The sequence below is a fragment of the Nannobrachium achirus genome, assembly GCF_963921795.1.
Source record: "Nannobrachium achirus genome assembly, chromosome: 24".
NCBI lineage: Eukaryota > Metazoa > Chordata > Actinopteri > Myctophiformes > Myctophidae > Nannobrachium > Nannobrachium achirus.
In genome coordinates this window covers 23,634,815-23,653,532 of record NC_137831.1, presented here as the reverse complement: position 1 = coordinate 23,653,532, position 18,718 = coordinate 23,634,815, and the positions used below count along the sequence as shown (strand labels likewise).

The window sequence follows — 18,718 nt, the reverse complement described above, 5'->3', positions numbered from 1 at the left end:
AGGGCCAAAACCCTGCAGTGCTAATGGACCACGCAGCGTTTTGCTTTCGATCCTGCCGACTTAACATTCCCTCAGTCAGAAGTTACATCTTGTGTGTAGAATTTTGGACATTTCTCCTGCAATCTAAGGAACCTTAGGCTGTGTACCGTCTCTCTCTCTCTCTCTCTCTCTCTCCCTCCTCTTGGCACTGACAGGGTGAGTGAGCATTTCTGTTCCTGGCACCCTTCTACCCAGGATGCCTCGGTGGGGAGGGGCGGAGCTGACAATCGAGTCCTGCCATTGGCTGTGGCTTTTGTTTGAGCGGCATTGGCAGTGGGCCTAGCATGCAGCTGACAAAACGCAACGGGGCTGACCTCCGAGGCATCTCACATCCTTCCTCCCACACCCCCACACACACGCACACAAGCGCGTGCACGTACGCTGTATGTAGTGAGGCATCAGAGAGAGAGAATCGAGATAAGAAGAGCAGACTCAAGAGAGTGCAAAAGTAGGGAAGAAGGGAGGAGGAGAGATGATAGAGAGGCCTAGAGCAGTAGAAGAGCAAGACAGACAGACAGACATAGAGGGCTGTATTTTGACTGGCTTAAGTACCAGCTCTTATGCCTTAACTCAAAGGCCTGTCCATACCGTCTCCGACCACCGAACCTTTCCTCGGAGAGTTCCGACTTTCCGACGTGCAGCTTTCCAAACTCTATTTCGGGGTAATGCTTTTCAGAAGATGCGAGTGACATAATTTTGTAGTTGAGCCGGACCTTTCCGACGAAAGGTTTGGTGGTTGGAGACAGTATGGACAGGCTTTTGAGTTAAGGCATATGAGCTGGTATTAAGACAATCAAAATAGAGCCCAGAGAGAGAGAAAGAGAGAGAGAGAGATGATCCAGGGTTATGGGATAAAGTTACAGTCAGGTTACTGTAGACGAAACACTGACAGAAGAAGTGGGAAAAGAATGGGCAGAGAGAGAAGAGAGCAAGAGAGAGAGGGAGAGAGAGAGAGAGAGAGAGAGAGAGAGAGAGAGAGAGAGATGAAGTTCTTTTCTGCTTTTCCCCTCCCAATAATCATCCACAAAACCTCAGGAACACTTAATCTCATTTTCCACTCCATCCATCGTGTTCGTCTCTCTTTCTCTCCCGCCCCCTGTGTGTCTCTCTCATTAATAACCCATGAAGCTTTTGCATATACAGCACATAGCTGGACTCTCCCCTCTACCCACACAGAGCCACATTATAGCTGCCTGTCATTAATTACCCATGAAAATGCTACAGCGCTTTCTCTGTTTTTGATCCCTCTGTCAGTCTCCCATGAATGCACTCTCCCATGCCCTCCCCAATCTCTCTTTCAGGACACAGGGATTAAGCACAGACAATGTGTGAGGCAAAGTATATGCAGGTTATTGGTCCTGAAGAAGGACCCAACAAGTGATTCTCCTGCTAGTTATAATAATGTCCCTTAGATAATCAGTACTTGTGGAACAGTGTTGAGTGGGGTAGGGTAGACGCTTCACTGGGGGTCTTCAGGTGGGCACCCTCCTTCATTGGTGTTTCGTTAATAAGCCCACAACATCTCCACAGGGCTCTAACCCTTGATGGTCATTTTGCAGCCCAGTTGTAACTAGAAAGATGCAATTCTGGAAAATTGCAAGATTGGTTGCCGTGACACAAGGCACGAAGAATCCGCTGGGAAGTGTATTCCGTCTTACCATTTATATTATACAGTATATTGTGAAGTGAAGCATGACCAAAAGCTTCACTTTTCTGTTGTGCAGCCGCCCAATAACATTACCGGATAACATTACTCAGGGGGGCGCCCGCTGGCCTAGCGGTCCAGGCACGGGTTTGAGTCCCGCTCCCGGCAGCCTCGATCACAGACATAAACTAGAACTGCACTCTGTCGAGGTGCCAACTTGCGCCTTGTGCTCTGCTGGCGTCATTGGCTGTTAATGAAGACATTACCAGGAATGCTCTTATTCACCAGTGGCATCACCAGGAATGCTGGTATTTCATTGGCTGTTAATGATGACGCTGCCAGAGATGCTGGTCCCTGATTGGGCTACGGTCTTCAACAAGAGGAGACACCGACACCCACACACACCCACCCACACACCCACACACCCACCTACCTACCTACCTACCTACCTACCTACCTACCTAGCCGATTGTGCTTTTGGGGTTATCCTATAAAGTCTTGCACCACTCCTCCGTTGAACTCAATGGACTTTTGGGATTACAAAAAAAGTTACAGGAAAAGGTCCATTTACCGTAACTATCAATGGATTTTTAGAGTTTACTCTATAAAGTTGGAGAAGAGAACAATAGTGTGTTGCCTATGGCAGATTATGACATCAACGTGTGAGATGACCTTCCGGTCACCCCGGAAATAATTGGTGATCCATAAGATAGCCATCCAGAGTAAAAGAATAAGCAACTTGTGGAACTCGTGCAACTCGTGGAACTTATATTAACTTGTGGAGTTAATATAAGATGCACTTCTCTTTTCTTGGAACTTTCCCTTCCACTTCTACAGTATAGACATTCAAGAACAAGAATCACTTTGCTTGGCGAAGTGCATTGGCAATGCAGGGATCTGTGCTGGTGACACCAAATACCAGTAGACAATGACATATAAAACAGTCTGACCACAGGCTCTTAACAATTTGTACAACTCAGACGAGTTGTACACCAAAATAAGACACACAGACTCAACAATAACTACAACACAATAGACTACAATTAAAACCGGCAGCCCTCCCTTAACTTATTTATACTCATTGCACAATGACAAGATTCAAACAGCAGACAAATAAGTCTCAAGTTTGTGAACACAGCTGAACCCAACCTGAGCTTAAGGAAGCTGTGGGCTAGTGGTGTTGATGGCTGTTGTAAAGGTCACTTGAGGTACTTCCTCTCTCTGGGAAACAACCATCATGATACCAACACCCGCCACAGCAGCGCTTTACGGCACGACCGTGTCACCCGCTAAGCCAGGCAACGAGAAGACTGGGTGTGTGGTTACACCGCAAAACCTGAGCCGAGTCTAACTGGGAAAGCTAGCCAGTGTTTGTTGGCTTGTTCCGTCTATCTTATCTAGGGACACGCCACAGGTTTAATCTGCTGAAGGGAGGCAGGAGGTCGGGAAGGGAGTTCAACACCAGCAGAACACTGGGACTGGCATGCCTTGCACTGTGTATTTTTTAAACAACCCAAAACTTAGGAAAGCCTTGACTAAGTAAGTATAGACTCAGTGAACACCACCTTGCAATAGAGAAAGGCCGCTTGGGAGAAATACAACTATGTGCGAACACAGCAGCAATATTTGTGAACTGTTGCGATAAAAGAAGGCTAGAAAATGGAATACAACCACCCTAAGGTCTACAAACCATTGAACTGCATCCAGACCTACTGCACATACAGTATAAACAGAGCTGCTACCTCCACGTTTTAAATTGGAGGCATTTTTCTTTTCCTTCATTTGTATGCTATTGCTAAATGCTTTGAAATTTGTTCCAAAAAGCTTCATACCCTGTATATACATAATGGCAAAATGTGACATAGCTCTGTTTACACAATGCTGTACCCCCTCCAACTGTTCCCCATTTTCAACTGTTTTTATTATGTTTTGAAACTTGCTTTGGCAATGTAAACATATGTTTTCTCATGCCAATAAAGCTCCTTTGAATTGAATTGAATTGAATTGCATTTTCACTGTGGTGTGAAATCCCTAGTTCACAGGGCACTTCAGTCAACTGTTATTTACTTAATATACTTAAAAAGGACCACTTCACCCATTTTCAACCTAACTTCGTATAATCAGGTCCTCACTAATGCTCATAAGATGGCACCTTTTCAGTCTACTGGCTCTGCATCTCAGAGGTCGTCTGTGGACAATTCAGATACCTGCCTATGTAATGATAATATTATCGCTAGGCAGGTAGAGTCATTTCAAACAAGATTTCAAACTTTTTTTTATTAATACAAGAGCAGTGGCTTTTGTTTCAGCATGCCAACTTTCCAGGGAAAGAAAGGATGTTGTTACTATTAGCTTGGAACCCCCATCGATGATATCTTTGGAAGGCAGGTTTCTGAACTGTCCATAACCTTCCAACGAGATAGAGCGAATACTTGGAAACTGTGGCTTATAATGAGCATTAGTGAGGACCAATTATATGGATAAAGTGCTCCTTTAAGTTACAATGTGGCAGCAGGTTAAAATGCTGACATGGTGAATTTTGAAGTTGTTACTAGCCTAATGGTGGTATCTTATGTCCGATTATGCTCGCAGGGTTGCAAAATATGAATATCCAAAAGTAACAATAAAAAAGGATTACACTCAAACTGTAAAGTAGTAGCAGAGAATCACATCGATCCCGAGATATGACTGATTATGTACGTATTTTTGACTTGTTTTGTTGTCAACCTTTTCGACCCAAAACGTAATCATCTCTTCGTGGCAGCCAACTGGTCATTCGTCCATCCAAGTGGATGGACAACTGAGTGTCATTGTTGCCATCACCATCACTAGCAGAACTGCAAAACCCTGTCACACAGCGTCACAGCGGCGTTCAAAAGGCACGTCGGCTCACTCCATGCTCTCGGATCATAAGGATAAGATGCACAATGATGATTATATTAATGCACCGTTTACCATAAGCCATGATACCCAATCATTTCTGACAGATGGCTGTATGTCTCTGGAAACGCAGTCTGACAGCTGAGTGAGCCGACGTGACATACCATGGAGTATGGATGGGACGATATGAAAATGTCATGTCACGATTATTGTGACTAAAGAAATCGCGATTTACGATATTATCACAATAATCAATCTACAAGCTCACAACGCATCGCAACGCGATACGATTATTGTGAGTGTTTTCCCTACTATGGAGACAGTCTTTCCTCCTTGGCTGTGGCTGCCTGCACCGCCTCGCAGCAACAGTCGGAGGAGCAGAGATTTTGTGGTTGAATTGCAAACTGAGGAAGCTCTAAACGGGTCTGAATAATTGACAGCCTTACAACCTGCTACTTTCCCCCTTTTTCTCACGCTAGCTGTCGAGTCTAAATGCGGAGCAGTGAGTACATGTTCCAGAAGTACGGCTGTGGGGATTATTTGGAGTGGGAGTCTGTCTGCAACTTGGTCGAATAATCATGTCGTGGTTCAGCCATGTAAGATTCTCAAAGGTCCCTACTTGGTCTCGGTTAGGGATGGGACGATAAGCGATATTATTGTTTATCGTGATAAAAAACACTCACGATAATCGTATTGTGGAGATTTAATTTATCGTGATATCGTCCTCCGTCATGCACTGGGATCAATTCACCTTTTATTGCCGAACAGCATATCCGGTACCACTTAAACCCTCTATAATTGGTAAAAGGCATTTATAATATAGTACTTGATACAGTCTTTTTTTCACTCCCTATCAAATGTCTTTGCGACGCGTTGTGAGCTTGTAGATCGCCTATTTTTTGGCAAATGTTCCTTCTCAGGACAATGGATTTTGATTATCATGATAATATCATAAATCGCGAATTATTTTGTCACAATAATCATGATATGAGATTTTCATATCGTCCCATCCCTAGTCTTGGTCCAGTTGGTAGAAACATTTTCTCAGATTTCAGAGTAGGCGACTCAAAATGACCAATGATCTTAGTATTTCGACTTTACGGAGACAGAAGGAAAGTTGAGACAGTGGGAGAGACATGACACAGACAAGGTTCTGGTGGGAATCAGACAGGTGTGTATGGTTTCAGGGACCAACGTTGCATTAAAGGACCATATGTATGGTGATATGTCCATTCACAGCTTTGGCTAGTAATCATACAAAAACAGACCATTTTATGGCTTTATTTTTTACAATTTAGCTTACAGATTACATTACCACCATTACAGAACTTACGTACCTGAATAACTGAGTCAGTGAGCCAACATTAATTTCTCGATTAATAATTCATGGATGATGTTTGAACAGTGTTCGTAATTCAAGCTTTTCTTCAGGGACTATTTTCGGCTAGACTTCTCAAATCAATGCATGCTTGAAAATGCATTAAAGCACACCATTAACATGAATAATAATAACTGGATGAGCCAGTTGATTCTATCCTGTACTGAAATTAACGGAATCCGATGGTTTCCTGACAAAGCAAACAAACCACTGCATGCTTTGGAAAATGGTCATCAATAATGATCGTAGTCAAAACATACCATCCTCCGTAAGCACTACACTACCTTTAGGCACAGCACATTTTTCATTGAATCACACCATCAAGTTAACCTTTTTATCACTATCAGGTGTTTAGCCAGTGCTGTATCCCAACTCAGTGCTGCTGTAACTTTGAACTACATTTTATCTTATTCGTCCTGGCTGAAGAAACCTGGATATATCGCTGCTTCTTTTCCCATATCGCCTGTTTGGTCAAAACGGCCTGTAACGTACACACCATAACGTACACACAGATCATCGCGGTTGTATTTTTTCTTCTCCCCGAGAAAGATAAGACTTTCGGCGGGCGTGGAGCGCAACAACCGCGCACAGAACGTGCCACCGAAAATCAGGTAAATAAATAGGAAAAAGCCGTGGCAGTTAATCTACATTTAGGGATGGGACGATATCAAAATGTCATATCACGATGATTGTGACAAAATAAATCGTGATTTACGATATTATCGCGATAATCAAAATCCATTATCCTGGGGCGGGACATTTGCCAAAAAATAGCAGATCTACAAGCTCACAACACGTCGCGCTGCGACACGTTTTATAGCAAAACTATGGCAGCATACGGTAAGTGTTAAATATAAACTAATCATTGTGAGGCAAAGCCGGTCAACAGGTTCCTTCAGAGTATCGAATGGTCCTCTTGCCCATGCATGCATTCGAACAAACAAGCCATCAACAAGAAGCCGCGTCAGCAAAACACCCCCGCCTCACGGTCTAACGGCTGACAGAGTGAGACTTTGTGTCGTGTGGGGTCAAGAGCGGATGCCTCGTTGGGTTTTAGCGCGAGAGAGAGAGAGAGGAGTTGTTATGGAGAACGTATTGCTGAGCTGGGGTTTCCAAGTGACCAGCCTTGAATGTCCCTCCGTCTGCGTTTGTGTGGGGCCCGGCCTACCATCAGCAATCAGCTGTGAAATAGCCGACCTTTGTGCGTTATGTGTGTGTGTGTGTGCGTGTGTGCACTGCACTCTGTGCATATGTGGAGTGGCTGGAGCCCAGATCCTGGATCTTGGATCCCGGAGAGTGGAGATTTAGCGAGAAAAACAAGCAACCAGGTCTGGGTTGCCCAAAAGCCCAAAAGCAGCGACTATAGGCTACATAACATGAGACCTGTAAAATCTATATGGGCTATTTGAAAAATTGTAGATCTGCTATTTTCAAAAATTATGTTAGCACAAAAACGTGAACCATTTGGAATATTTTGCAAATCTTGCATGGGGGTCCCTGGTAGGGATGCGGTATCGGTACTTGCAGTATCGGTACTCGCCCCGATTCCAGCCTATTTTGCTGTACTCGTACTCGTCCGATATTGCTCACGGCAGCGCCAGATACCATTTTGTTTCATAAATATGTTGGTAACAACATATCAAAAGTCCTAAGACACAGTTTTGTGTGTGTTAGTTCAACTAATGAACAGTGTTTTCACCTTCTCTCACTCTAGGCATGACAACATAATTATTTAAACCATTTTATTTTGGTGCGCCACACACTATTTAAGCACTTGTACAGAAACGTAACTTACAGTATCGGTATTCGGTATCGGCAAGTACTCAAAATAAGTACTCGTACTTGTACTTGGTCAGCAAAAAAGTGGTATCGGGACATCCCTAGTCCCTGGCACAAAATGTTTTCAGATGGCATTCTGCAGACAAATACATCAGTTAGGGGGTCCTGGAAACTGGTTTAAAATAATCTCAATAATCTGTCCCATTTCCCATATTCCCTCCTGATTGGCTACGATTGCCTTCTAAAGTTTGTTATGCGACCTAACGGTAATACTGGTAATTACCTACTGGTAATAAGCAGACATGGCAACACTGTCCTGGAAGGATCAGACGGGAGGGTTAATCCTGTACCGCTCAGGAGGAGGAGTGAGGAGGAGGGGGGATGACAGAACAACATACACAAGCACTGACGCAGCTAATATCACACAGTCCCGACTCCTGAGCGGTCTCGAAGGAAGAAAACATTTTTGTGGGCCGATCCTAGACTAGTCCGTCCCGTCAGCCGTTCAGCTCTCACATTGTTAATCAATCGACCGGCCTAAATTACCCTTGCTTTAGAAGGGGACCAATTTACTCGCATTAACACACTGACTCATGACACCAGACCTGGAGTGGTGACATTACAAAGTGAGGCCTCAAGTGGTGCACCGCAGTGGTTCTAGAGGGTCTACAACAGGGGGTCCGGGACCCCTAGGGGGTCCCCAGAGTTACTACAGGGGGTCCTCCAAATCTTTGAGTGATGTTAACCACTTGAACCCTAGCGTCCATATTCTGAGAACTTTAGCCAAAAACAGCAGATCTACAAGCTCACAACGCCTTGCGCCTCGGCAAAGAGCTTTGGTCTGGAGGGGGAAAAAGTACAGAGTGAAAGATCAAGTTTATTAAGTATTGATGGTTCAAGTGGTTAAATATTTGAAAACACACTTTGACATGAATCCAAAATACACTGATGATTGTGCTGCCAAACAATGAAACTATATGGAATCTATGAAAAGGTTGTGGGGGTCCCTGCTTCATCTCTCTCTCAACTAAGGGGTCCTTGATCTCAAAACGACCCCTGTTTTAGACTCCTGACAAGAAACAAGGGTATCGATTATTTTTTGTAATTCTAGAATTCTAATCAGGGAGTCATTTTGACCTAAGGCATCCCATCTTACTGCCTTGGGAACTAGAACGCCAGCGGCAAACTTGCTCACCAGGCCTGGAGTTGAAAGCCACCACAAAGTGTCCCCACACAACCTGAAATCTGTGAAACTTCAAACCGACCAGATTTATTACAACAGCCATTGAATCCTGAATACCTGCTCTGTAAAAATCATCAGTTGCCTTCGTTAAACGTGCAGCTGTTTATTTACTGTAAGCTGTTTAGCGTTGGCTTTGCCGAGAGAGCCCGTCAAGACGAGGACACGAACCTGCATGTGTGTGCAAGAAAACACGTGTGACTCACCACCACCCTCCCCCCCCCCCCCCCCCATCACACACACACTCTTCAATCAGTAGAGCTGCTAATCTGGCCTGCTGGGCTCTGAGCAGCTGTCTTGTCTGTCTGATTAACCCCCCTATGGGGTAAGGAAGGCCTTTGAGGGAGGGACGGCGAACAGACGGGGGGAGGAGAAGAGGGGAGGAGGAATGAAGGGAGAGAGAGAGAGAGAGGGGAGGGGGAGAATGTGTGAGGGGCAGGCACGTGCACACAGACATCAAAGGGGGTTTGAGCCCCTGCCCTTTTATCCGTATGTAAAAAAGTGCCCTCTCCAGACCATGAATGCAGTTTTGCAAATGCCCTCTTTCCATGCCATACCTGAAGGCAGCATTCAAGTGAATTGCCTTGTCCAAACTCTCCTGAACTTGAATGTAATGTAGCATTATGTTGAAAGAATTGCCCTCTCTGTGTAGAAATCCATGTCGTAAGCCACATCTCCAGTATTGACTTTATTATGCTTAGTTCAGTGTGGTAGCACCGAAAATCGCCAACCTCCAAGCTCTGCGACGCGCTGTGAGCTTGGAGGTCTGCTATTTTAGATATTTTCACCAAAAGGCGCTTTTAGAAAGTTCAGCCCTTGCCCCTTGCCCATCTAACAATCTCTCCACATCCCTGGTGAGGGGAGGACGGATGAGTGGGAGAGATTGGCATGTTCTTTCCTACCTACTTGCACACAAACACACATGATGGTTGTTATGTTTGAGCGGATTCAAAACATCTGTCTTTTTCTTTTAACAAAGACAAAGAGAGGTTTAAATTACAGAGATAACTGCTTAGCATCGTCACACACGCGAACCAACTGACAGTCCTCTTGTCTTCAAAGCTGCTGACGAGTGACTTTTACCGGTGACACAGCGTGGGGTTGTGCGTTGCCTGGGCTGGTTTGTCGCTTTGATGTCAAAGTAAATGGCCAAATGTAGCCGGCAGAGAGTTTACAGCGACACACACACACACACACACACACACACACACACACACACACACACACACACACACACACACACACACACACACACACACACACACACACACACACACACACACACACACACACACACACACACACACACACACACACACACACACACACAAAGTTTCCAACTGTGTCTCCTCCCCAACTGCTTAGCACCAGGCTCTCCAATAATAACTGGAGCTGGGCAATTAACCAAGAATATATTGAAGCCACCATTTAGAAAGTAATAACCGACAATACCCAAAGCAACGTTTTTCTCTTCTTATACATCAACAAATCGACACGAAAATAATTATGATTATGATATTATTTATAATCCGACTAAATCGGTCTGATTAGCCACCAAGTATTATACCTTTCATTTTTAATTACCGTTCATTAATCATAATCAAGATTTGAAGTCGTATCACATCATCATCATCATCATATAAATGTTATACATAATGTACTTTGTTAACCCAGGTCCTCCAGCGGCCTATCCTAGGCCCCCCACCCCCACACACTACACACCAAATCTCTTTGGCAAAAATAGCCAAATCTACAAGCTCTGACTGCTATTTGTGTCAAATGTTCGCCTATGATGGCATGCCCAGAATAGGGAGGGAAGCTAGGGTTCGCAAGGTTAACTGCATCTCTCCATCCTGTCCTCAATCCTGGTTCTCATCCCTGCTTGCTTCCTGTACATCTTTCGGTCTCTCTCTCTCTCTGTCCATCTCCTCCCTGTTGTTTCCATTTGCAACCCGGACCTCATCCCTTCTTCTTACTGGCTTTTATCCCTCCTTCCTTAGCAAAAACACCCTCCCCTGCTATCTCTCTCCTTTCTGTCCCTTCTCTGTGCCCTGATTCCACTGGAGACAGGATGTTGTTACAGACCGAGGGGGGATTTAACTGGGGCCCCGCTCCGTTTCACACTGCAGGGCCCCTTGTGCTGCAAACAGGAAAACAGGCACACGCTAGGACGCGAGCGAGAGAGCCCCTCTTCCTGTGGGGTCGGCCCGGCTCATAAAACACCCCACCGACCGCTGAGCAAAGGGTACAATGGGGGCAGGGGGGGGTGTGTGTGAATGTATGAGAGACCATTGATATGACCACTCAATAATGCAGGTCATTTACAAAGCCCTCCCACCAGCCACCACACCTACCTAACTACTTGTTGATGCTATACCTAATCATTTGTCGTTTCATCTCATATTAACATTATTATCGTTTATTTTATTACATTGAGAGTTTTGAATGAGATTTTTCAAAGTGGGTGACGGGGCACCCTGGGGTGCCGCGACGGCAGTCCAGGGGTGCCACGAGACAATTTGATAATATTTGGAATTTATTTGGACACTTTTAAACTTGAAGTACAAAGTTATTTTCAGTCAGTTCTAACCAAAATGGCTATTATCTCAATGTTTTCCTTGCAACATAAAAACATGAAAACAGCCGATCTACAAGCACACGACGCCTCGCGATGCGAGGCGTTGTGTGCTTGTAGATCTGCTGTTTTCACTAGTTTAGTACATTTTATAGATGATAAATACAAAACGAATGGTTTTGGACATATACAAGGTTTCCACTCGACAACGACGATATGCTATAAATGGTGCTGGGAGTGAAAATTATACTGTAGTGTAGGGGTGCCTCGGATTAAAAAAACATTTATAGGGTGCCCTGAGACAAAAAAGTTTGGGAACCCCTGAGATTAGGATTGTGGCAAAGGACTATTTGGGAAAGCAAGAAGCAATATTCTTTATTTTGCTCCGAGGCACAACAACTTCAAAAGTCATAACTTTTCGATTAAGCGCCTTGCCCACTCCAAAGCCCTTTGATAAATCCACTCAAAGTCTCCCGCTGTTTCAAACAATCGCAATCCGTCTACATATTCAACAACAGTAGGTCACCTGGGTTCCTGTGCCGGAGGCCTGGTGCCAGGAAGGAGCTCCACAGGTTATGTCAGCATGTCCCCCCGGGAGGGCGGGACACACACTTCTCTGGCACTTGAGTTATTGGTCTGTGAGTGTGACAGTGATGAGTCTCTCAGCCGCCAGCGGAGCCCTACGCCAGTGGTTCTCAACCTTTTCAGACCGTGAACCCCAAACCAATCATATTTTAACTGGGGACCCCCCCCACCCCGACGAGCACTAAGAGTTGAGGCATTAAATATAACACTGTTTTGAGGCATTGTGAGAAAGTAGATTGTCTATTTTCAAAATCTCTGCCTCTAATATTTGACAATTTGGCCAAAAAAGTCCTTACATTTTCACTTTAGAAATGTGCATAAAACCTGTATACACTTAAACGTGTTGGTTTGTTTACTGTCGAGTGAGAAAACAATGTTGCACATTAAGTTAATCATCTGGGAACACCCCAAAATAAGGTCCCGACCCACAGTTAGAGAACCACTGCCCTAGCTGTCCCTGTGAGCTGTTTTTGGGACGGTGCCCTGCTATTGGTTCAGAAGGACAAGAGGGGGATGTGAGGGATGAATGACATCAGCGCCTGGCCGTAGCGTAGTCTCTCACTCACAAGATATACTTATCTTGTGGCAAGCGCCAAAACAGACTGTTATTCGCAAATCCCTAGGAAAGATTCTTCTGGACTAGTCATTAGTGATTTTCCACTAAGGGAAATTCATTATAAGAAATGGATGCCCAAATACATATTCTTGCGCACCTAAAACCATCTAACAAGAGTCCAAGATTTTGTTTGCTTGGAGCTACAGTAAAATAGATAGTATTGCATTTGCAAGCTTAAAGGAGTAGTTCACCCCCCAATTTTTTTTTTCTATTGATTACTCACGCCATAGAGACTTGAGTTCAATAATATGTTTTTGTATTTGTCACATTCCTAGAGATAAAAATGCGATTTTACCCCCATTGATTCCAGATGGGGGCCCACATGCTTGGCCCTGGATGGGGACCCGAATGCATGGAACTGGATGGGGAAAGCATCCATTTGTTTTTGTCTTAGGAATGCGACAAAAAACTAAAGATATTATTGAACTCAAGTCTCCATGGCGTGAGTAATCAATAGAAAAAAATCCATTTTGGGGGTGAACTACTCCTTTAAGAATACAAAAACTGTACCCATCCTTAAAGCTGAGTTAAATTAAAATCACTCAAAAAGATTGTGTATGAATTCACCCATTCCCAAGACTCAAACATAAAACTAAATTGTTCAAAATTGCAATACCCGATGACTCATCTGTGAATGCTGTCCACGGCTTTACTCTGTCTCTGACTGAAAGCAACATAGCCTCACAACAGCGAGGAATCGGACAGCCATGCAGCAACTGTGCAGAAATGCTTTTGTTTTGGCCTTTGCTCATGGAGCTGAGGCGTATGGCATTCTCTCCACCCTCTTGGCTGGCAACAATGGCTGTAGTGTTACAGCCTGCGAGGCCTGGGTTTCTGTCTGAGGCTCACAGGAGGCCTCAGGCCCACGGAGTTCACTTCACGCTGCACGTTTACTGGAAGATGAACTATGATGAAAGTTTGACATGTTGTTTCTCGCCGGAGCGTCTCGCAACAAAAACACAACTGCACAAGAAGCGTCGAGACAAACAAATTACAAGGAGCCAATCGTAAGTAAGCACAGTGGCACAAGTTCAGACCCATACTTGCGACGTGGGAGGATAATGTGAGAGAAAATGTTCTGACGAGTAGAAGCATGCCATGTGCATGGCGACAGAGCTGTCACCTCCTGCAACGATAAAATCTGGCTTCGGGGCATCCAGGTGCATGCACCGGCGGTTACAACAAAACAGAAAGTAGTGTTTTGTAAGTCATACACCAAGCAACCTCCTTGTGTTGCACAGGGACATGAGCTATCCAAGGGCATGCAATATATCGTCCTTGTCGGGTAGAAACCTTGTTTCTCCAAGCTTCAAATGTGTACGTTTTATCGCGAAGTAAAGCCCTGCTTCATCAGACAAGGCCGTCACACAAAAGTAGTGAAAACAGCAGATCCTGTGCTTGTAGATCGTCTGTTTTCACTAGTTTAAATCATTTTAAAAATGATAAATACAAAACAAACGGTTTTGGACATACAAGGTTTCCACCCGACAACGACGATATATATCTGTAGACCTTATGACTAACAGCCTAACCAGGCAGATTTGGTTCAGTTCTGATGGAAATCATATTTGAAATAGATGGGAATTCGCTGTCAGCGGAGGACTAGTGACACTGTGTGATGTGGCTTCTCCTGCTTATGTAATAAATGGTCTGCATTTATTACAATTACAGTTTAGGCTTTGAGCAGATGCTCTGAGGTGCGAGATCAGAGTAAGCATGAACCCTAGTCAAACAACAAGGTAAATAGTCACATAAGTAGAGTGCAAAGAGAACAATGTAGCTGCTTCAAAGAAACCAGGATACCAGGTAAACAAACTCAGCATCTGTGTAAACTACATGCTAACTAAATAACAGTCTTAACATTTGTGGTCAAGTAAAAGAAATCTCAAAACTGTGTGAGCAAGTGACCAACATGAAGGAATAGTGACTTTCTTCTAGCCATCTTTGTACACAGTCACAGCCCAACGACGGCCGAGTTCAGCGGGATCGGTTCAGCGTCATGCACATGGCGTGCGATGTCGGGAACCGGAATCGAAACCGGGAAACTTTTGATTCCTCGAGAGACTCCGCTGCTTAGTGTTTGTGTGTGTTTGTAGGAAGGAGCATAACGGACAGTAGACATCATTGATTCTCTGGCCTAACTCTTACCGGTTTAGGCATCTCTGTTCCCTCTCCTCCTCCTCACACCAAGACAGCTGAGACGAAATCCCGTCAGAGGACGGAAACAATACCTGGATCACAAAGACAAGAAAGAGAGAGAAACAGAGTGAGGAAGGAAATCATTGATTAGTTTGTCGTATAAGGATCAATAAGGGAGCCAATGAAATCTAGCACACCATGGCCTGTCTAAGCTGAGACTAATTTAGACCACAGTCTTTCTTGGACAGCTAGAATGAAAATGTTGTTTACTTAGAAGCATTCGTTTTCAACAAATGAATAGCAAAATGAACAACAAGAAATGCTGAAAGCAAAATGAGAGAATGAACTTCTGAGTCAACAGGAAGAAGGAATCGTGTAGGAATTAGATCATCTGAAATGAGCATGCCACAAAAAACAGACTGTAATCCTATTCCTGCAACTGGTAGCAACTAAAACGTCACGAAAACATCCCACCACCCGAGGCAGAATAGAAACAACTTCATGTCCAAGTCTAACATGCGTTTCCACTTTGCTTCAGCAGACATACGGCAACCATTGGGGGGGAGAGAGAGTGCATGAGAAACGACCTTAACCTTAAATTACTCTGGAAGAGAAAAGTTCATGACAGTCACCGGCATAATCTGATAACTTCTGTAACCTGGCAAGCTGAATCGTTGACTATGATTCATCCAAATATAGAACTGTCTCAGTCAGCCATTGGGGTGTCTGTAAGTACGAGTCCCACAACATGTTTCATATGCCTTCACTTACTGTATCCCTGGCTAAAACCTCAGTGTTTTTAAAAGTAGCGTAGCATAACATTACCATTATTAAACATGACAAATTGACAAATGCACATATTTACAGTACTCTGGCACACAGACTAAATAGAATGTCAATGTACACTGCCAAACATTGACCTAATGCTTGCTAGAATTTACTGTTGTAGAAAGTACATATATTAATTCATTCAGATGTTCAATGTTGACAAATATTAGGCTGGTAATTAATCAAATATGCATTCTTGGTTGATACGCATATACTCATTCAAACACCCATTACTGGTAGATTCCTTTGTTAATAGACAGTTATTTACAAGACTATACATTGACTAGCTTACTACTGTGAGGCTGATAGATACTGTACATTCGTTCATTCAGAGAACCATTGCAGATATTTTATTTAGTGCCAGTATCTAATCTAAGCTTAACTACCAATGTTTCAACCTTTCTGCTGCTATGACATCTGAATGTCCCTCTGGGGATCATTACATCCTTGATGCCACCGTGGTAATGCAATACGAATGAAAAGGTGTCCTCCTCCATGTACAACTCAAGAACATGGCACAAATATTGAGGAGGCTTCCCATACATACAAACAAACCACCCAAAAATAAAGAACTATGCAATTGTGAGGATAGCAGCACAGCACTACACTGCAGGGCATGACATTAAGGCTTGCCCTGTTGTCCGGGACAACTAATACATCTTAATGGACAAGTTCATTCAAAATGTACTTGTCTGTTGGACAAGTGGCTCTTGGTTTCACTTTTTCTGTGACTCAGCTTTGTGCTGTATGCAGACTATGGACTGGTGATACTATGGAGTGGAGGGTACCAAGGGGAGTCTTATTTATTTGTCAAATAAAAAGACAGAAAAAAGTGACTGAAATGGTACATTTTTATCTGGACAAGTGACTTTTGTGCCTGGACAAGTGAATAGGAAAAGACTCAAAAACGTAATGTCAAGCCCTGCACTGTTCACATTTTATAATAAGCATCATAACAACTACAAGACCTGAAATCCTGCCTCACCTCAAGAAAGGACCTTAAAAAGAACCACAGATGAGTTCCATTTCGGTTAAAATTGTTCCCTCTGGCTACATGAGGGTTTTAATAAAGTTTGAATGAATACATGTCATGCAAGCAGTGCCACCCACGGTAAACCCTCGAACAGTGGTTCTCTTATGGTTTCTTGAAGGGGTTAGAACTCATGAGTGTACAAATGGAACCACATGGACCCTTTATGACGTATTATAGGGGTCCTTGAAATTAAAAAGAAAGTCTGAGCACCACCGCTGCCCTAGAACAGTGTTTCTCAAAGTGGATTCCAGGGGACTCTGTGGGTTCCTTTAGGGGGGGTCTAAATAACTCAACTCTGACAGTGTACAAATGGAACAAATAGGGTCTATTTGGTTCCATTTGTACACTGTCAGAGTTAAGGGTAGACCTTCACATTTCAAAGTTTGAGAAACACTGCTCTAGTCTAGAGTAAACACAGGACATAAATCCATCCAACACACTTGTAGCAAAGCTGCTACTTTTGTAGCACTAGCAAGCAGCCTAGTATTTACCCGCCTAGAATGAACGTACCGTTACATTCTAATATGCAGCCTACGTGTCGTTCACACATCCTGATTACAATCATACATGACAAGAGGACAGCAGCGTGTCATGAATATGAATGGAGTTCACAAATACGTGTTTGATCAATGGGGGGGGGGGGGGGGTCACTCATGGGGGTCTCGATTCGGGCAGTTTCAAGCAGTGGTCACAGCCAGACGTAACGCTATAGCCCGCGATCAATCATATGTATTGATTAAAAATGAAGCTACAATGAAAGCTTTCATGCAGTCTGACCAAGGCTAGACTGCGAGAGACCGTATGGATCACATTTGGGGCGTCGTTCTAAACATAACGGAAACCAGGCGTGTTGTTTAAGACTCGCGTGTGACTGTGTGTGGGGGTAAAGTTTTGAAGCCATGATGAATGAGAAATGTTTGGCCATTAAAAACACAATACTCTGTGTCATGATGAGACAGAGAGGGGGACATTCCTTCTGGAAATAACCAACCGCCCCCGGCCAAAAGACCATATCATAGCCTATATATTATATAAAACAAACACATCTATTCTAAATACATTTGTTTTGTAAATATAAATAAATGTGCGTGCGCCAGCCGGGGGCCGCACACGAGGATATCCGCTATTGCATCAAAGTTGCAGAGAGAGAGAGGATCATCTTCATCAACTCACCGGTATTAAAACGTTTTCTGGCGTTGGTTGGTGGGAACGATCCGATCCCCCCAGGCTGGAGTTTAAACGCCGTTATTCTTCTGCTCCTATTTCATCCGTCTTCCTGGTCAAAGAGACAAATCCCCCCCTCCCGCAGACACACAGGCATGTGGGTGGAAAGCCCCTCTCGGTCGTAGAAGGGTGATGATGATGATGATCCACTGGAGTGTGTGTGTCACAGTTCTTCACAGATACAATATGGCTGAACGCTGCTGCTGGGGCTGCCTGTGCCTGGCTACTAGTGGCTGGCTGGCTGGTTGGTGGAAGCTAGCAGGGGAAGAGGCTGCAGGCGTGGTTCAGTTCAAAAAGTAGAGCCTGCATGCTATGCATGGGTACGAAGAACCGTAGATGAGGCGCAGCTCACTGGCTCCCCCTGCTGCACACACACTTCAATGCGCTCTGTCTTTGTGTGTGTGTGTGTGTGTGTGTGTGTGTGTGTGTGTGTGTGTGTGTGTGTGTGTGTGTGTGTGTGTGTGTGTGTGTGTGTGTGTGTGTGTGTGTGAGACCAAATGTCCCCACAAATAGGCTGCCTATAACATCTCAGAAATATAGTTTTTGTTCGATTTGTCCTCACAGCTGTCACACACTCAAAATAGCCGATCTACAAGCTCACAAGGCACTCTGCAAAGCATTGTAGATCGGCTATTTTGGGTACCTGACACGCAATACAAAGACTTGAGGGTTGGGTTTAAAAAACAAGTCATAAAAATGTTTAAGTCATAAAATTCATTAAGTCATAAAAACAGTGATGTCCTCACAAGTACAGTAG

At 44.2% G+C, this 18,718-nt stretch overlaps 1 protein-coding gene across 1 annotated transcript in view; it reads right to left on the bottom strand.

Moving 5' to 3' along the window:
• The window catches only part of LOC308280431 (radixin-like), a 46,855-nt gene extending 28,709 nt beyond the window's left edge, over positions 1-18,146 (bottom strand). The window contains exons 1-2 of the mRNA XM_080720694.1: positions 17,911-18,146; positions 14,886-14,968 (exon numbers count right to left, since the gene is read on the bottom strand). Of these exons, the coding sequence (XP_080576820.1) occupies positions 14,886-14,897 (12 nt within the window). The 5' untranslated portion in view covers positions 14,898-14,968; positions 17,911-18,146. The remainder of the gene's footprint in view (positions 1-14,885; positions 14,969-17,910) is intronic.
• Positions 18,147-18,718: the final 572 nt, after the last annotated feature.